This window comes from Strix uralensis, chromosome 1 (assembly GCF_047716275.1).
Source record: "Strix uralensis isolate ZFMK-TIS-50842 chromosome 1, bStrUra1, whole genome shotgun sequence".
NCBI lineage: Eukaryota > Metazoa > Chordata > Aves > Strigiformes > Strigidae > Strix > Strix uralensis.
This window is the reverse complement of record NC_133972.1, coordinates 98,728,600-98,748,882: the sequence shown is the minus strand read 5'-3', so window position 1 is coordinate 98,748,882 and position 20,283 is coordinate 98,728,600. Positions and strand designations below refer to the sequence as shown.

The window sequence follows — 20,283 nt, the reverse complement described above, 5'->3', positions numbered from 1 at the left end:
AAGCAGAAATGTGAAATTGCACTGATGATTAATTTTTCATTTTTAAAGGCCTAAACTATTTCACAGCAAGGATTTTGTCATCTAAATGACTTAACTTTCTTAGGAAACATATTGAAGTGGCCCATCTAAACAGAGATGAAGCTATACAGACAGGAAAGTGTTGAAAGCAGTCACGGGGCGGGGGGGGGGGGGTGGGGGGGGGAGGAGCTGAACATGCTCAGTGTCATAAACATGACATTTGCAAAAGTTCATGCAGCCCCTCTCCAAACTAATGGCCTTTGCCTAAAAAATGAGCATAGCACCCCAATTGTGGGGATTACAATGCACACTAGAAATGTCCCCTTTGCCCTTTTTTTGCAAGCCAGGCCCAGTGCCAAGGAGCCTGGAGAAAGGCAGATTCCTGTGCTGTATCGCAGAGTGTGCTCCCCGCATTTCACCAGGTTTTTCCATCAGCTAAACGCAACTGAAGAACTGGGGCCATGGGCAGTCAGTGCTGCTGATGCTCTGGACACATATTAAGATCAAGATTTTGGTGATTAATAGGCTTTTGCTCTTTTGCTGTGCTATAAAAAGAAGTGAACATAATAAGCAAATACTGCTTTGTTGTTTTGTGCTTTACACCTCTATTCGGATGTATCATGGTAGAGCAGAAGTTACAGATGAGGTAAGGGAAGTTCCTTCAGGTTCTTGAAATAACTGGAGCAGTGTAGTTTGCTAATGATGCAGACAGGGAAAGATTTGGGGATTTCTGTAGAGGTTTTGTGCCTGTGCAGCTTTAGCATCTATTCTAGGATAGGGAAGAGTTCATTTAGATTTAGGAGTAAAAAGGTGAGATGAAAAATGACTGAACAGATGATGAATAGAGATATGAAATCAAGTTCCTGTGATTTAATAGTTCACCATTCATTCCTGGAGCTATGGTAACTGACAATGTGCAGAACCAATCCACTTGCAAAATAAAGTATGTAAGCCAACCTATTTATTTTCATAAGGGCACAAATTAGGAATATGCATGTGGCTCATTATCATGGCATGTGGCTCAGATGACCAGGGTAATTACTGAACTGTGGAGACTCAGTCAACTTCTACCCATGTTAACAGGGAAATCAGAGATCAGTGTTTTGCTTCTGCAAACTTGTATTTTTGTTTCTCTACCTACAGCTTGGACAGCCAGCTGCCTCCCTTGCTCTAAGGCTGCCTGTGTATGTCAGGGATGGAGGGATGGGAGAGGAGGGAACAGAAAGCAGCATTCTTAACTCTGCTGAGGAGACAGGAATTAAGGGGGGACCTCAGGCTGTCAAAGCAAAAGAAGACAAAACTGAGGATGACTACACTAAATAAGTGTTCTGTTATACATTGGGGTGAATGCAGAGAAACATATTTTGACCATAATGCAAAAGCCTTGGTACAAGACAAAAGTGGGCATTTATGGTAATCTTCTATTCATGTACTACAGAAAAGATGAACGTGTCCTTTTCCTTTCTGTTACTGGCAAATTAATCCAATGACTGAATGTTTCAAAATATTTGCAATCTGCCTGGGAAGGGGGTTTCTTGCAGATAGCAATGCCATCACTCTCATGCAGCTTCTGTGACCGAGATTGACCAAGTTTGCTTGCTGAGAAAGAAACTCCCACTTTTGGGGCCAGAGAAGCTGCTTGCATTTACTGTGGTCACTGAGCTGGGCAAGGCACTTTCCAACGGGCAGACTATGCAGAGGTATGAGCTCAAGCCTGAGGGGGAGGAAGGGTTTGGGGAAAGGGGTGACCATTAACCAGAACCTGTGGGACTGTCGCCAAGGCAGCCGGGTGAAAAGGCAGGTCGGGCAGCATCTCCCCTTCCCCTCGCAGTCCCTCGCCTGAGTTTCTCACTGTCACTTTACTCAGCCTACTTGCTCCGCCTCCCGGTCTCCGTGTTGGCTGATGGCCTGACCCATGTGCCATCTCTGCCATCCTCCCACAGTGGCCGGGAAAGCAAGGTGAAGCAAAGGGGGGGGGTCGGGGGGGATCCCGCAAAGAAACTCCTGTAATGCCCGAGAGAGGCCAGGGTGCCCCGCACCGGGCGCAGCGAGAGCAGGCACATACAGCCGTAACATCAGCCAGGCTCCCCCGCCTCCAGCTTGGTTCTCCTTTCACCCACAGGCCTAACAGTTGCTCTCCTGGGGAAACGGCGTGAGGGGACTATTTCTGAAACGGCACACTGAGATTTGACTGTGCCGCCCGCACCGACGTGAAGGCTGTGCGGGGGGGCCTGCCCACGCCTTGCCCGGGGTGCGAGGCTGAAGGTGATGGGGGCCCCCGCTGCTGGGCTCGCACTCCTGGGTTCAAACGCCCCGGGAGAAGCCTGCTGTGCCGTGCCTGCCCCATCGCCGCCCTTCAGCCCCTCTCCTGGCCAAAGCCGCTACTAATTTTTAAAAAGTTCTTTGCGCTGCCTCCAAGGAAAGAAAAAAAAAAATCTATAAAAATAAAGGTAACGAGAAACAAGCGGTAGGGAGCAACGCCAGGGACTGGGCAAGGTGGGAGGCTCACGAAAACCCTCCGTCCCCCGCGGGGCTCAGCCTCGGGGACAGCCGCCCGGCAAGGCTCGGTTTTGCCAAGCTTACGGCAAAAGCGCTGTAGGCGGGTTTTCTGAGCCGGTGCTGCCGGTGGCGTTTGTCGCTTCTCTCTCCCGCGGGTTTCCCCCATCCCGTCCCGTCCCGTCCCCTCCGCTCCCACGCCCGCCCTGTCTGGCCCGGCCACTCACACGGAGCCGGGCTTGCAGCTCCCCCGCCCCCGCCCGCCCTCCCGGGCCGCTGAGCGGGCAGCGGCCAGCCGAGCCGAGCCGAGCCGAGCCGAGCCGAGCCGAGCCGAGCCGAGCCGAGCCGAGCCGAGCCGAGCCGGGAGTGCAGCCCGCCCCGCCGCTCCCCTACCCGCCGGTCTGGGCCGGGGGGCCGGGCAGCCCCTTCCTCGGCGGGCGCAGCCGCGCTGTCCGTGCCCGCCGCGTTGGTTCCCTGCCGGCCCGGTAAGGCGGGCGGGGGGCGGCGAGGGGCCGCCGTGTGCCGCCTCGGCGGGGCATCCCCGCCCGCGGCCGGGCTGGGGAGCGGGGGGCGGTGGCGCGGGCAGTGCCGCGGGGCGGGGAGCGGGGCCGGGCGGGGGCGAGGCCGAGGCCGGCTCTCACTCCTCGCCTCTCCTCTCTCCTCCCTTCCCTCCCTCTCGATTCCCCCCGCCGCCGACCTTCGCCGCCGCCCCGCTGCGGGACCGCGTCCGGACCGGCCCGTCCCTCAAGAAGCGGTGGGGGAGGCCCGGCCATGGAGACCCTCGTACGCCCCGGGGCCAGCAAACCTCCCAGCGGGTAAGCCCCGCGCCGTGACCCGGGACGCGGCGGCTCTGGGCAGCAGCAGCAGCCGCGCCGGCTGGCGGGCCTCGGTGCCTTCCCTCGCTCCCTCCCTCCCTCCCTCTCCCGGGGAGGCGATCTCCCGGGGTGGGAGCCGGCGCCCGACCGTGCGGGGGGAGCGCGGCCCGCCCCGGGGCGCTGGCGGGGCGGGGGACGGCAGGGTGAGCTGGGGTGGGGAAAGGGCAGGAGGGGGCAAAGGTGTCAGCTTGGCCCTTCCTCTTCGGAAGGGGCGCCCCGACCCCGCTGCCGCCGCCGCCGCTCCGTCTGCGAGACCGGGGAGGTGGGAGAGCGGGTTTGGTTTGGGGGTTTATTTCTGGCAGAGGGGTTGTTGGGGCTGACCGGCGCCCTCCGGGGCGGCAAGCGGCCGTCGCTGGCAACTCCCGTCCCGGGGCGCTGGGCGGGGGGGAGCCGGGGCCGCTGCGGGTGTCGGGGCGGCCCCGGCCGGCGGAGGGGTGCGGGGGAGCCGGCGGCGGCCGCAGGCGTCGGTGCTCGCCCGTGTGCCCGCCCGCCTGTGTGCCAGCGGGCACTGCCAAGAGCCTCTGAAAGGTTTGTTCAGCCGTCCCGGCCGCGGGTCCCTCGGCCCCAGCGCCCGGCCGCGGCAGAGGAACGAAAACCGCTGCCAACCTCGAATTAACAACACCAGAAAGTTGTCCGAGGTTGGTCGGCGAGCGCGGCGCCGGCCCCTGCGCCCGGTTCCTCCTGCCCTCGGTGGCAGGCACGGCCCTCGCGGAGGTAACGCTAAACAGCGGTCAGCCCTAGCGTAAACCACGGGTGGTGGATTTGGGGTTTTTCAAGAGAAGAGACAAACACGGAATATGCCAGCGGCGAATTTATTAGTCCGTTAATTAAACGACGAGAGCGGCAGCAAGATGAAGTCCTAAGCGATCTCTTTTGTCAGAGCAGAAACTGGGCAAGTTTTAAGAGCTGTGCTGTCTGCTCGCTGCAATTTACTGCTCTACTTAACACTGTCTGCCTGGACTGAAAAAGACTGATTGCTTCAGCAGCTTTTTTATTTCCACCTCTAATGTTTATGTCATAAATTCATTTCAGCTAAGTAGAAAACAGCTTTAAAGTACATGCTAGTAGCCTACAGTAGTTATGTTAGGTTTAATTTCCTTAGTTTCTGCATTTGATAGGGAGTTTTGCAGTGTCTAACTCAGAAAGTAGAACAGGGGAGCAATGGGTGCAGACGAGACACTGTTGCTAGTGCTGTGTAATGAAACCGTATGGGTGAAATGTTTCCTTGACTTACAGAGCGTGACATTGCTTGATGCTCTTTTTGTAAATAAAATGCTTCATTCCAGTTAAAAACGACCCTGTTTGATCATGACCTTTTAAGCTAACCTCCTATGAAAAGCAGGACATAGAATGTGCCTCCCCTCGCCGTATTTAGTTGATGTAACAGTATAGCTGCTTTCTAAAACCCTAATGAAGAGGAGATCCATGATGCCAATTTACACATGTGCTTTGAAGAGTAGCTAGCATTTCTCAGATGCAGTGCTGATTAAAAATTTGTCTCAATTGCTAGGTATCCAAAGATTCATCAAAGAGTTTGAATTTGTAATGAGAAAGCATGTCATTAGTGCATCCTGGAGATGAGTGCTGGAGTCTGAGGGCATTCCTGAATCCTACGTAGCCAGTTTCATCTGTGTAAACCTGTCCTTGGCCAGACTCAGATTTCATGTATATGAGCAGAAATTACAGTCGCTGCATTAACTTCAGTCGGATCGCTTCTGCCATGGCTCAAGGAGGGCGATCCAGTCGGAAGATGAAGATGCGCTTGCGATATTGTATAGCAAAATGTGTGGGTGCTAATCCGCTCCTGTGGAAGCTGGGGACAATGCTGTCGTGTGCACCAACGGGGACTGCCCGACTGTTTTATCTGAGCTGATTTCATCCTTGGAATGCTGCTTGTTGCCTTTTCTTGCAAGTCAGAGGTTCCGAGCCTGGTTGTGTCCGTGCTGTTAGCAGTGGGCTTCACTGAACGGTTCATAATTCCCTGAGTTGCTAACATCCATACTGGAAATCGATGGATGTTTGGTCCCTAATCAGATTTTAGTCACTCAATGAGGAAATCCACTAGGGCCAGGAAAGCACAGCAGGAGGACAGCTTCGTCTGTCCTTGTTGATTCCCGTATGAGTCCAGACGTGAGCTGCATCTATGGAGTCTGCCCGGAGAACACTGGCTTTTAAGGCCACTGTGGCAGAAATACCTTCCTTCCATGGCAGAAGAAATGCTGTTCACTTTTCCAACTTATTGATTGGGTTAGCTTGCAGTTATGAAAGGGAGGTTAAAATGACCGCAACTTCACAATTTTTAACAAAATTTAGGCGGAGCCGTTTTGTCTCTGTGTAAATCATTAACAGCAACATTACGAGTTTCCCCTTGTTAAACAGTGGACAAGTTTAATGTATCATTTGGTACAGGGTAGAGCAGCTCTGCTGTGTGCTTTACACAGATAAATTGACTACGTGTGTTTCATGGCACGGCAGCTTGAGAATTGCACGTTTAGAAGTAGGATACTGTTGTGGGTTTTTTTGTTTTAAATGGGAAGGGTAAACTGCAGTTTGTGCTGGTGTTGCAGGGTTTTTCCCATTTGTCAATTTCAAAAATAACTGTAGACTTCAACACCAAGAACTTTATTATTACTAATTGCTAGGCACAAGTTTTGAAAACCTTTACCAAGTCCATAATGCTTTATGTAATTAACATTTATTTTAGCTTATGAAGGTGAATTTAAGAGAGTCAGTAGCAGCAGCAGAAATTAGGATTTATTCTGTGGTCATGCAACAGGTGCTAGAAGAGAGAAATACACTTGTTTAAAATTTACTACCTTGGTGTCTGCATCTGCCCTTATTTTATTAGGGAGAGCAGAGTTAGGCCTCTCTGGCTGTCTTGATTGGTGACTTTTTTGACCGTAATGGGGCATAACAGACGTACATTGGTCATAAATGGCATGGCAGGCTCAAGCCTAAAATGAGGGCTTACAGGATCAGTTCTGTTCTGCTCCATTAGGAGCCTCGCAAAGTGCAGAGCATCTTCCCCCGTCACTGAAAGCATCTCCATCTCCCATGGAAACCAGCGGTTTATGGGTTCTTCTCCATGCCTTCACGTCTGAGCACAGAAAAGCTTCCTCTGACGTGGGGAAAGCTTCTATGTTAAACAAGATGTATGAGTGCTTTCTTTAAGTAGGACCTTTATTTTCCATGCTTCAGCTTCCTTCCCTATCTCACAGGGCCTTACAGTGCTAACAAGTACAAGCACACATAGCACACCTACTTTGGAGGGATTTACCTGCTGGATTGAAGTGACTCTGGAAGTCAGATAAAGGCTGTGAAACGTCACTAATGTTTGCACGCAGAACCCAGGAAAGCAAACCCTCAGGTACAGAGCAAGTTGTGCATCTCGACTTGTTGAAACCTTTTCCTATTATTTTATGCCTACTCCGCATAGTTAAGAGGGTTACTTTGTGAAATCACACATCCAGAGTTAAAAAAAAAGAAGATTTTTTATTATGCTTGTGTTTAGGGTATTATTTGTAAACCTTGTCTGGAAAAGCCTAGAGGGCACAGAACCTCAGCGCGAATGTCTGTGTAACACTGGTTACACTGTATTCTCTCACTTTCAGATGTTACAAGATTTAGGGTGTAAAGAAACAAACGTAATTAACTTTTAAATCAGAATTGGAAAACTGGGCAATTTGCGTAAGTTTCCTGTTTTGTATTTATAAGAGATTTCTGTGTAATGTGCAGAGTACTGTATGGCGAAGGGCGATGACTGCGATTAGAAATGTGGAGTAGCAGTGTGGTACCAGCTTTGAAGATTGGTGACTTGGGCCAGTTGCAAGGCTGACACTTGTGCTTTTGGCATTATCCTTCATGTTCTGTCCCCATTTGGACGTGCACCACTCCCAGAGGATTCAGATGGTGCATCTTATGTGTACACCTGAGACAAGGAGCTTCTCTGTAATACTTTCTTCTGGCACTGCAGGCAACATTAGCCCAGTCTTCCTCTTGCAAGTAGTTTGGGTCCAACATATTTCTTTCTGTGTCAGTGGGGATATGTCACATTAAATAAAACTCTGGTAACAGTGACAGAATTGTGCCTGCTATTACGTAAAATGAAACAAGGCAATTTTTACTGTGTTTTGCACCTCTATACGAATATAACTGTTGAGCTAATATACTGGAAGATATTTGTATTTTCAGTCATGACTAATTTCTCAGGATTGCTGAAGATAAGCAAGCTAATTGTAAGAATAAGCTAAATAGTGAGATAAACACAATGCAACCCAGTCCTGACAGCTGTTCTTTCTGAATTCCAGTTTTCCATTTCTCCTATCTTACTTTTTCCTTTTTTTTTTTTCTTTTTCCTTTCTTTCAGAAATCTGTTAGTCTCATACTAGAGTAGAGAATTAAATAGATGGCTTCTTAAAGTCTCTTCCATTTCTGGGCTGTCTAGAATATTCAGGATTTGTTTTCACTCTCCGAGTCTCCCAATCGTCTCTATTTTATTTCTCACAGATACCTTTTGTATTTTTTCATCTTGCTCTTTTATGCCACTCCTCCCACTGTTAGATGAAATTGAATCTTCTCTTTCCTACTGTTGTCTGTCTCATTTGTTCTTCATGTCTTTCCCTTGTAATTCCAGATTCATTTTTCTACAGGTTTTGCTCCTGTAAGTTTACATCTTAGTCAAATTGCTTGTCTTTATCAAAGCACTTTACTGCGCTGAAGGAGGTAGTACTACGTTTTGATGGGACAGATTTTACTTATCACCCCATCTGGGCAAGCTGCACCAATTACAGTGAATTTCAGGATGCTGCACTAGATAAAGGTGGGGAGAGGAGGGATTAATTACAGTTTACAGCACTCTCATGGGTGCGCTTTTAGTTGATACTGACCATTAACAAAAAACAACTTCTTAAATACTTATTTTGAAGTCAGTTCAGTAAATACATGGCTGCTTTGTGTGTAGTTAATCTTGCTAGAGAAGTGATATATTGCTTTTTGCTGAGTAATTCAGTGCATGATTATGGCCAGAATGAAGGGATTTATTTTTTTTTTGCCTTCAAAGGAACGAGAGTTTCTTGAATATGTATATTTATTCTTAAACATCGGTAGTGTTGTAAATATTTAAGCCTCCTGTTGTCACAGACTTCAATTATCTTACAAGCATTTGTGAAGGCTTCCTAACAATATTCTTTTGGGTTAAAGAGAGAGAAAGCATTATAACTCACATTTCATCACTGGGAGACTCCATTTTATTTATATAGGCGAAAGTGTGAACACATGTACATGACCTGCAGCGAGAGCAGCCAGGAGGCCTGTGGCAGAGTTAGGGAAGTACCTTACTTCTCCTGAATCGCAATTCAGTGCCTTAACAAGTACTCCCCTGTGTCTGGCCTTTAGCTACTCCGTTAGCATCAGCAAACACTTGATTTTCTGGCAAGGACTGCGTTCTGTATACTGCAGCTTTTTGTGTTGCCTTGACATTGTGATTTCCATGAAAATTGACAGCTTTCACACTTTAATGCTGCTTCTAAGAGATTGAGGCATCTTTAGAAATTTATTTTTTTTTCTGTAATGGGTTAAGCCAGCTCCTGCATTAGAAGCTGGGAATGGGAAAAGATTTAAAATCTATGTTTCCAGCTAAACTTGTGATTTAAGGATCTTTTAAAAGTAGCTGCATTTCCAGCTAATGGAAATTACAACCCTTATTAACATATTAATCCTCTTAATGTATAGAGTGTTTCCAGAGCTGTTAGTGGCCCAGTGAGCCAGGCTGCTTATCATTGAATAAGTAATGCTGGGAATAGTGTATTGTTGTCATAGTTTCAGCATGAGAGTGTCAGCGATGAGCCAGGGACTTAACCCATGCCAAGGAGTGAGTCACAAAAATTGTGTGGCAGGGCTGTGCTGCGATGGCGCAGACACACAGCATCTCACACCCGCTTTAGTCCCCTTGCACCAGAAACGTTGTCTTTTCGGTTCCATTAATCACCCACCTAATGAGCTGCCTAAGATGCTGTGCATTTGTGCAGACTAGTCATTGTAATCAGAGAAATGAGAGAGAAAATGTATTGAGAATGGTTTTTCTGTTTATGTTCCTTTGTTCTTACTATAGCTTCCAGACTGAGAGTGTCCATGGGACAAAAATTTAACTTCTTACTGCTGACCCTGTAAATTCAACCTGATAATTGCATGTTAAGCTGTGTTTTGTGCGCTCCTTGGGATGTGTTGTATGGAAGAGAGTTGGCAGTCTCCTCTGAGTTTCAGTGATGAAATGTGAGTTATAATGCTTTCTCTGGTAGTCAAAAAAATGATACAACCCTGGCATACTTTCTTTTTCCTAAGGCTGTGAGCATCATTAAAACAGGTAGGAAAGGTGCAAATGAAGTGAGAACATGGTGTAGGCAGGGCCCAAGGTACTTTCAGAGGTGCAGTAGACAGACTTCGGTTTTGGGTTCAGTTCTGCACTCTCCCGTGTCTTACTTCTATTAAAGGTAAATCAGTGCGTAAGTTTTAAGGATGGTCTGTGAGTTGGTCTGCATCTCTTCGTGTATGCAAACATCATATGTGGTGTATGCAAAGTGGAACGGCTCAGTAAGGTGGGATGGAGAGTCCCTCATCAGCAGCCAGGTAATTAGGGAGCTCGCTTACAGAAAACCCACATTCAAGGACCTGCTTGGCACAGAAAGGGCTGAGGATTAAACCTGCAGTAACTTTTACTACACCAAATTGCCAGGACCACCCAGCAGCCTGGAGTCCTCCTTCTTCCTTTGAGCAAGAAGCCAGATAGACATAAGCCTCAATATTCCTGAAGCTGTTGTGTTGCAATAGATGTTTCCATAGCAAGCTCTAGCAGCGACCCAAAGGCTGGAAGAAAATATGGTCTTTCTGAGCTATGCTGGTTTTGTGGTGCTAACAGTGAAAACTTCATTTACTCAACAAAATAAACAGATAAGATGTAAAGTCATACAACTGGCATGGAGCTTGAGCAAGAAAATTACATTTTATATTATCAGTGTTCTAAATATAGCCATACCGTAAGGTTCAACAGCAAGTACCGATCCAGAAGTACTTAATCAGATAAGTGTTACTTTATGTTTTCACCAAGGGTGACTAACAAGTAGTATGATTCTCTGTTTGCCATACCTGTTTTTCTTTGCTGTGTCAGGATTTATTTATATAAATGCATGCTGATCTGATCGACTGTTATTGACATTTTATTGTGAAGTTGAGCCAAAAGGTTAGAACCCTGTTGTTTTTCAGTAATCAAGGGTTAATGACTTTTTTCTTTTTTCTGAAGACCACACAAATACATAGAGATTTAAAATAGGTAAGATGGTTGATGAGATGCTTTCTGAATTTTCAAACATTGTTTTAATAAACATATGTGCTACTGTTCATAGTGAGACAATATAAAACCTCTTTATATTACTGGTTTTTATTAATATTTTTTGATGGTTTAGTTAGACTAGAGAACAACAAAATTCAAGGGCCTGAGTACGAATGCTCCACTGATGATCAGTTGTCACCATCTCACGGGTCTGACGGTCATTCCTGTTAGTCTGTTGGTGTCCTTTCCTCTGAAAAGGCAGTTTGTTTTTTTGGGGTGAGACTACTTGTGTTACGTGGTGTCAGGAGATGGTGTGATGGTGACGTGAACAGGAGTTTGTCCTCCAAGGCTGTGTGAAGGTCTTTGTGCTGCAGTGTACTTAAGGTCCACCAGATGCAGAATCAGCTTGGTCAAAGCAGACTTCTCCAGGGACACAAGAGGAAAGCTGCGAAGAGCTCTGCCTGGATTATCTAGATGTTTTCTTGTTTAAAGGCTCATTTCTTCCTTCTTGCCCCACCCATCTCACAGTGGGCATTCCCCTGTGCTTGCCCTGGAGGTCTGTTGGGAGCTATGGCAGTGGTTTTCTAATGTAAGAGAAAATACAATAGTGAATTCTGTTTAAGATCCTTTAAAATACTAATCTTTCTATTATTTCTGTTGTGTAAAATTATTTTGATGTATAATAAACTATTTTTTCCCTTGCTTTAGCAGGTTCCAAAAAGATAAATAAAAACTCCAAGTTATTTTGTAATAAAACATATTATTTCATTTTTGTTCTTACATCTGTGCTTAAATGGCTTTTACTTTTGCATTTTTGTTTTTTGTTTGCAATATCACCTAGGTAAATATATCAAGCATGGCATGTCTGATCTTACTGTGCACAGGACATGTATTTTCCCTTCTGCTTTGTCTGTGTGCGCCACAAGGGGAGTCTCCAAAATCAATAAATAGTTTCAGCCAAATTGGATGAAAAAACTGTTTTCTGTGCTTTTCTTCGATCTATCCTCCTGTGGCAAGGCTTTATTTCTGAACAGCACAGCAGTTGTTCTGGGTGTTGATGAAGGAATATCTTGGTGCAAATCCAGATTCCTTTTTTTTTTAACTTGTCTTTTTTCTTTTCTTTTTTTTATTTTTTTTTTTTTTTTTTTTTTGAGTAGCTTCTCACGGTACTTGGTACCAAGCCTACACTTTCATCGATACCAAATAAATTACTCCTGGGTTCCCTGGGGGTACAGCTCATGTTTCAGCGTCAGCACAGTTTTCTCTGCTCTAACGGGGCTCATGGTGTTGCTCACAGTTACTTGGACAAATGCTCTGATCAGCCCCTGCTAGGACAGGGCTTTCTCCTTGGGAAGGAGACCAGCCTTTAGCTTCTGCTGTGATTAAAATCTTGATACTGTGACACCTTCAGGTGCTTCTAAGACTGACTCTACCAATTCATTAAATACAGCTACAAATAGGTAGATCATGTTGCTAAACTGCCAGTGGTGTGATTACCGCAATAATTTATTTTGGCTGCTTTTAATTACCTCTGTTTCTTTGCCTGTGCTGAACTGGAGGGTCACTTGGTCATCTCAGAGCAACCACAGAGCAGCATCGCATACTAAAATAATGTTCCGACGTCAGATTTGCATAACCTTGTGCTTTTTGAGACATGCAGTCTTTTTGCTGTCTTGTTTTTATGGCTCCTTAAGGTCTGTTGTGCAGCTTCAATCCTTGGGTAGTGCCTTGTCCAGAAGGGGACAAACTGGGACCAGTTTCTGTCCTCAGGGAGTCCCGAACCTTTCCTGTACCCAGGGAAGCTGCGGATCCTCCAGCACTGGGGCGTGTGTTGTAGTGGACTTGCCCGAGTTCAGCCTGGTGTGGGGGTGCTGGGGAGAAACCAGAGTGTGCCAGGACATCATCCTCGAGCTCCATTAGGGCTTTTATAAATCAGAAGATATTTTTACTCCCACGCTTACGTTAGTAAGTCAAGGATTGCTATCTTCAGATCAAGTCTGTTATTCCTGACTATGATGTGTTAATGCAGAATTAGTTAACTTCTTATCAAACCTAGCTTTTCCACTGTGAGATGAACACAGATGTATCTGTGTGTGATGGATAAAGAGTCCAGGATCAAACTTAAAAATAAAAAGGAAAGAAAAAAAGACAACAGCTATGCCTCACCTTTTACAGAGCTAATTATAGAACAGTATTTTATCTTAAATTCAGAGATCTGTGGATTTTCTGAATTACTATTTAGGAGGAGGATAAAAAGTTATACTGCAGTTTTAAGTAATAAATTTGATTGACTTATTTTCTTACTTCATTTCAAGTCTTGTAGATTGTACCAGCTTCATAAAACTATCTAGAAAGAGACTACCTAAGCACAGTCCTAGAACTGTATGTTGATGATTAACCCATTTAATGGTGAAAGTTGCTTTTCTTCTTAACTTCTAAACAGTTAATTAAATTCCCCTTACAACTCTTGCATAGATTTGTAAGAAACAAGAGAATACCTTCCTGAAAGAGCAATTAGTTATTCTGCAACTAGTATTTACCCAGTTTTCAACCTCACAGGAGGTGAAACCTCAGGAAACGTTACTCTTCTGAAGAACAGAGATTATACTTTTGGTGAAGAATTCTTCTTTCTGAAGAAGAAAAGTTGTGACTTTTTGGAAATAATCAAATATCAGTGGATGCAAGTTGTTATTCTATTTCTTTGCCTTTAGTAGTTCTATTTTGGAATTAAAACAGTGTCTCAGTGGGTTTTAGCAATTGATGCCAGGATCAAAATACAGGGTCTTCCCTCTCCTGGCTCAGCTGTGTTGTTTCTTCCCCCCCCTTTTTCTTTTTTTTTTAAGGTTTATTTTCCTCCAGCCTCACACATAAGGTAAACCAGGGATTTCTTTTTTTCATAGAAGCATATTTTCTCTCTTTTTTCTCTCTTTTTTCTCTCTTTTTTCTCTCTTTTTTCTCTCTTTTTTCTCTCTTTTTTCTCGCTTTTTTCTCGCTTTTTTCTCGCTTTTTTCTCGCTTTTTTCTCGCTTTTTTTCTCGCTTTTTTTCTCGCTTTTTTCTCACTTTTTCTCTCCTTTTCTCTCTTTTTTCTCTCTTTTTCTTTTTCCTCTCTTTGTCTCTTTTTTCTCTCTTTTTTTCTTTCCCTCTCTTCCCCCCCTCTTCTTTCCCCCCCTCTCTTTCTTGCTATTAGTGTAGTATTGTGCAAAATGGCTAGTAGGGGCTGGGCAGACTTGGAGTCTGTCTGTTCCCATGGTTTATTGGACTCTTTTGGGACAGAGAGTCTGCTTGCACTTGCCAGAGAATGAAGAGCAGCAAAAGCCCTGGTTAATTGTTTAATGCAATTTTGGAAATGGGGCTTTGGTCAGCTGCTCTGAAGCACCTTCAATTTATACGACCCGTTTAGTCAGCTTGAATTTATATGACCCGTTTAGCATGGAGGAGAGCAGGCATGGCTATGCTCCCACTGCCTTAATATATGGCTTTTGAGACGAAGGGCCTGTGGAGTTTGGTTTTGCTCTGCTTCACTTGTGGGGCTGAGGTGTGCAAATCCTAAGCGGCTCAGCTGAAATCTCTGGGTCTGCTCCTGCGTCAAACAGGTGGGAGAGGGACTGTCAGGGGCTTGACTTGGGCAGATGAGTTAAAATAGTTGAGTGTGCACACTGCTTTTGTCTCTTTAGTGGGGTTCTGGTTTATATTTCATGTTGAAGTAACAAAAATCGGGTATCTCATTAAAAAAGAGGGAGTGGATTTGTATGTTTAGGTAAAGATAGGTGAGTTCAGTGCCTGTATTCCCCTATATTCTCCACCTGTGTTTGCTTTTTTTTATTTATGTGATGGTAAACTTCAAAGTGCCATCTTTCCACTAGTATTTTACAGCTAAGACCTCTTGGACACTAACAATATATTGTTCATGCTGGTCAAGGATAAAGAGGTGACTTATTTCTGTGCTCAGTTGTTCTTTTTGCAAGGCCAGATAGTGCTAATACTATTTTGAAAAGCCCACAACTTGTCATGCCATTTACACCAGCCTTATTTAAGAATACTGCTCAGAATACTTCTCATCTATATAATTGTTTATTGTTTATTATTGTGTATTCTCAAATTAGCCATAGTTATTTTGGAATGAAATTTCTTTGCATTCAAGTGGTTAAATACCATACTTTCTCCTATTAAAAATGAGATCTAGGTCTACTGGAAAATATTTTACAAATATAAAACTGCCTGAAGTATAAAACCTGTTTATACAGATACTGTGGGTTTCTTGCCATGAAAAGCACCGTAAATTCCCCGTGCTGCTTCATTTTCATAAGTTACTTGGAAAGAAATATTGCTTGCGGTGCATTGCCAATTATTTATATACTAATTTGCTGCCTGAGAATAATTTCAGATTTTTGATTTCAGTTTAGTATTGAAGTGATGTGGGGGGGAAAGGTCTTAAACTACTTCATATTTTACAGTTTAGCTGTGAAGAAACTGGTAATGCTGAATTATTTTTTGGGGGGAGGGAATTAACCTTTTAAAAAAGAGGTGTATGTATGAACAGTTTTCAGTCATTATTTTTTAATGTAAATTCCCTCTTACCTGTGTTGTTACAGGACAAACAACTCTGTGCTGTATATAAATTATTATGCTGTCTTCACCTAGGTAGTCTCTGTGTGCAAAATTTAGGTGCCAAATTTGAATAGGAGGTCTCGTACAATGACTCTGGGCAGAGCTCTGTTCTGCCGTCATTTGAGAGGAGATGCATGTCAGTCTCTGATACAGATCAATCCTTCAAGTGAATGATCCAAATAGTTGAAAACGGAATTATATTCTGTTGCTGTCTCCTATAGGTTGTCTTTTGTATTTCAACCTTTTTATTAATCTTGGAAAAATAATCTGGGCTACGCTGTTTCTTTTTTTTCCTGAGCAGGTGGTAACGAACATGTCTCTAGCATGGAGAATGAATTTTCCTTCCCATCTTGGCCAGGAACGGGGTAGGCAGAGTTACTTGGGAAAACATAATGCGGAAGCTCAGATCGCAAGGAAACCCCTCATGGCCCGTTTTGCACCTGGCTATACCTGTGCAGCATTATTCAAATATTTATAAATCTTTCATAAGCATTGTTTACTTGAAGACAAAACCCCAAATCAGCAACAGGGGTTTTCCTGCATTAAATTGCTTTCACCAAGCATTATTTAAGGTTAAAACCTTAAAACTCCCTAGAAAGACTTTTCTTAATTTTCTATGCTGCTTTTTCCTTCTACCAAGGATAATATCACCATGTATAGAAAGAAAAACAGTAAGTTCAGTGGCATTCAATTGTACTATAGTGATGCAATTAAGAAACCAAAAATAATACTGTCTTATCTTCCAGCAACCAGATAAATCTTCTGATGAAATTTGGAGAACTAAGTGAATTGGAGACTTTATGTTCCTTTTGTGCTTTCTGAGGTGCCTGTGATTTGTTCCATAGTGCTTATCACAGAAAAGACCTCAATTCTTCAGAATTAAATTATATAGGCATAGAGAGGTCCACACAGGAGCTGTTTTGGAGGCTGCTTTGCGTGATGTTGGTGAGTAGTACACATGCAATTGCTTGGGAGCGGTGTGAGGAAGGATTAGGGTGCAGATGAGAGGCTCTAGTCCTTGCATACAGGCGGTCTCAGTAGCAAGCCTTTGTACCAATGGGTAGCGGCAAGAGAGAATGAGCACGTGGCACTGCTCATAGAAAGAAATAGATTCTTCTTTCATCCTATTGGTTTGGTAGGCTCTCTTGGCATTTAAAAGCAAATGTGTGACTATTTTATGATTCTTTGAAAATTGCAGCCTATTTCTGAATTAACGTGTTCGTATTTCACACAGAGTTGTAGATGGAAGATAAAAAGCTGTGCTTTGGGCAACGTGTTGAGTAATACTGGAAATAAATGTTACTGTATGGGACCTTCCTTCTGGAGCCAGTGTGTCCACTGTGTTGTACAGCTGTGCCATTCCTTCCAGAATTGTTCTGCAATCTATTTACATGGAGCAAATGTTGCAGTCGTGGATGGATTTATGAGGATAATGATCTGACAGACCATGCAAGCTTATAGATTATAAAATTTGCTGCACACAGGAAAACTAAGTGTTCCCTGATGAAACACTCCTTATTTAGGGGGGTGGTACTGTGAGTTGAAACAAAATTTGGGAGGTGGCTTGTGTTCCTCAAAATGCATGTGGAAGATGAGGACCAAGGGATACTGGTTTTATGCTGCACAGTAGGGTGCAGCCATGTTGACATCTGATGCAGACTCAAAATTGCCTGAAATTCTGTATTGGCTTGTATAGCTCAGTGCTTACGAGACACAGTCAGTGTGTTTCTGTGGTTTGGCAATGGTGCCTGCAGATTTCACAAGTGGTCGAGATCGGGTCTTCGTGGTTTTATTAAAATTGTTCAAAAGTACGTGTGCATCCCTGGGAGCTCAGAATAAATAGAGCTCACTTGGAGAAAACACTCGGAAAAAATGAAACTGTCCCTTGATAGTGAAGTTTATTCCTTCTGGCCTTTTTTTTTTTTTTAATCGTCTCTTGCAAGTTTCTAATTTCATGGCATGATAGAAGAGGAGAATCGCGTACTTGAATGTGTCTCTGGAATAAAGTTATTGCTGCTCGGGGGCTGCATTGGAAGGAGCTCCCTCCGCCATGGCTTGCCGCCTGACAGCCACAGTCTGCTCGGTCTCATGCCCTTTGGTCCTTCCAGGTCTTGTCCGCCAGCCCATAGCTCTTGGCAGAGCTGTGACTCCCCAGGTGGGCTTCGGCAGTGCTTTGATGCCTCGAACAGTGGTGTCCTTACTGCTGGCATTGGCCCAGAAGGTCCCAAACCAGCAGACATTCAGGAACTGCATGTAAAGACACAGCTGGGTGTGCTATAGAGAGGTTTAGAAGTGTACAGCTATGTAAAACTTTCCTCAAGCTGCTTGTATTTTTTTTTCCCTGACACCTTTCAGTCCTCTCTGCTGTCTTCTCTCACCAGGGGTTCCTGTGCTGCGGAAAAAAGAGGGGAAAAAGGTGTTCACGAAATAACAAGTTAAGTCATGTAGTTATAGTAATAATCATAAAGTTTTACATTACTAGATGTAAAATTTACAACCAGCATATTACAAGAAACACTTAAAAACCTTAGATTTAGGCTTAGATGTAGGATTTAAGTAAAAATAGAACTACCTTTTTTTTTCTTGCTTAGTCTGATTCCAGCTCTTTTCATGCTTAGACAATATGAGTGTATTCTGATAACACACCTTTGTAATTACATAAAATTGATAACAAGCCATATGACCTCTGGGTACAGATCTACATATTGGCATCAGTTCATTTATTATGTCTGAGTTTTTCTCTGAGCTTAAATCAGTCTGCAATTCATAATGCGCTGTCTTTATTACAGTTTGCATAAAGAAATGTATTCTAATAGAACAGTATTTCAGTGGACGCTTAAACGAGAGAACTGAGTAGGTGATAATGCACTTACTTTTTTATGTTTTCCTTTTTAAATAGTATTTAATACTTCATTGCATTAAATTATTTTTGTCACAAAGTGGCTCAGTTTGTATGTACATATTCAGTAGGTGGAGTTATATTGGTTTAGTACTTCAGTACATTACTTTTTTCACCCCATCTCAAAACTTAATAATCAAAACAAGTGAATGTTGTGTAATTTTATGATACTGCTACATAAGTCATGAAACTCAGTTTTAGTAATGAAATTAAATGTAATATACAAGAAGCGGGGACCTTTTCATCTACAAAACTGACAGTCTTGAGTGAAAGTTCAGAACTTTACTGGTGGCAGTTTCATTTTTCAGCAAAGCTGAAAGTAATGTTTTAATCTCTGAATCCAGTTTTTAAAAAACCACACTTGTCAAAATACAACATTTTTCACTTTATACAGCAAAAATATATGGCATATCTTGCATGTTTTGGTTTTGTAATGAAGAAATTCTGGTTTAAATAAACTGCAGCAAGTTGCCTTTTAAAGAAAGGGCAGGGGAATTTTTTTTTCTTCTAGATTAAGTTTTAATATATAAAGCTTTTTTTCCCCTTTCAAATCTTTCCTGAAATGACCAAATCAGAAAGACTTTTGTTTTGTGAAGCCTGCTTTTGATTAATTTGGTTGAGTTTTATTTACCTACTTAATCTGAACCATGCCTTCTTATCGTGTAAAGTCGCTTACTGTTGCTAAATATACCCATGTATTTTAAAGAAGCAAAGCTGTGCGTGAGTACAACCCATTCAGAGCAGGGTTGTGGGGTAGGGAGGGACCTGCTGGTAACCCGAGAACAAGAGCAGATGCTAAATTAGCAGCTGGATCGTTAGTAATGAGTCCACAAATGTCTGCTGGGAAATGATCTTCTTTGGCCGCATGTAGCGTGGGTGTGTGGGTTATTCAGACTTTCTAGCATCTAGTTGCTTTTTCCTCATGACTCAAAGGAAAGTTGTGGAGCCACATGGATTTGTATTTGTGGAGTGGCTGGCAACTGGTTTTCATTGAAAGTACAGGCTGCATTTATAAATTGTTGTTATTGTGTGGCATTTTTTATTAAGGCATGATGAAATTGGAAAATGACTGGAAGCGCAAAGAGATTGCTGGCAGTATTTTAGTTACAGAGTTAAGTAAAAAAAACACTAAAAAACCTGTGTAAAAACAAATAACATTATAAGGACATCATTAATAATCCCAGGATTATGTTCTGTTTCCATCTTTAACATAAATAGGTATCGACCATTGACTGCAGTCAGAAATAGATGAGGTCATGACTGGATGAGACCCTAAATCATGACTGAATAATGATGACTAGTAAGTGATGTGTGTTAAGTGGTAGCCAAGCAGGAGAATCTGAACAAAGATTGGCAGGAAAAAAAATAGGTAAGAGAGTTGTCATTTATTTGGGAGACAAAACTTTAATTTGTGTAAGTCTCTTGCTAATAAATGCTTTGAAATCTATCCATGTATTTAGTGTAGTTTGCCAGCAGTCTGCTCTTTCATGCTCCAACCCCAGCACAGCTTTCCTACTGCAATATTGTGGACTCAGCTATGACAAGGAGTATCTGTCTGGCTTTGCTTTACATTGAAAACTGATGTATTTCTTTATTCCTTAAGCCAATTATTACGTAAATGTGTGCATCTACAAGTCACCATTTCCCTACGTTGAAGAACATGTTTGGGGGTTTTTTTTAAGCTTATCAATTTGGTGAAAATAATTCAATTTTCTAGTATGGATGAGTACAAATATGATACAGACAGCTAGAAAAATGGTACATGCATACCATGGCCCTAGCGTTCACCAAAATGTTTTGTGATTTCTTTGTTAATCAGGGAAAAAAGCCTTATTGTGGAGGGGAAAAAAGCCTTCCAGATGACTAGTGTGACTCTACCAGTGACAGCCTTGTTGTCAGCAGGGTTATACTTAACAAAGTGAGTGTGTGGTGTTCTGAGAAAGTGACTGTGATTTAAAACCCTCCAAAACCAAACAAAAAAACCCCAGATGAACCATCTCCAAACTCATGAGACCTCTACAACAGTAATTTAACGTATGATGGTGCTGTATCCTGTTCAGTT

At 43.5% G+C, this 20,283-nt stretch overlaps 1 protein-coding gene across 2 annotated transcripts in view; it reads left to right on the top strand.

Annotated features, from left to right (window-relative positions):
* The first annotated feature begins 3,195 nt into the window (after positions 1 to 3,195).
* The window catches only part of LOC141946015 (protein cordon-bleu-like), a 121,360-nt gene continuing 104,272 nt past the window's right edge, over positions 3,196 to 20,283 (top strand). For both annotated transcript variants that reach the window (XM_074875093.1, XM_074875084.1), the window contains exon 1: positions 3,196 to 3,329. In XM_074875093.1, coding sequence (XP_074731194.1) covers positions 3,286 to 3,329 — 44 coding nt within the window. In that variant the 5' untranslated portion in view covers positions 3,196 to 3,285. The remainder of the gene's footprint in view (positions 3,330 to 20,283) is intronic.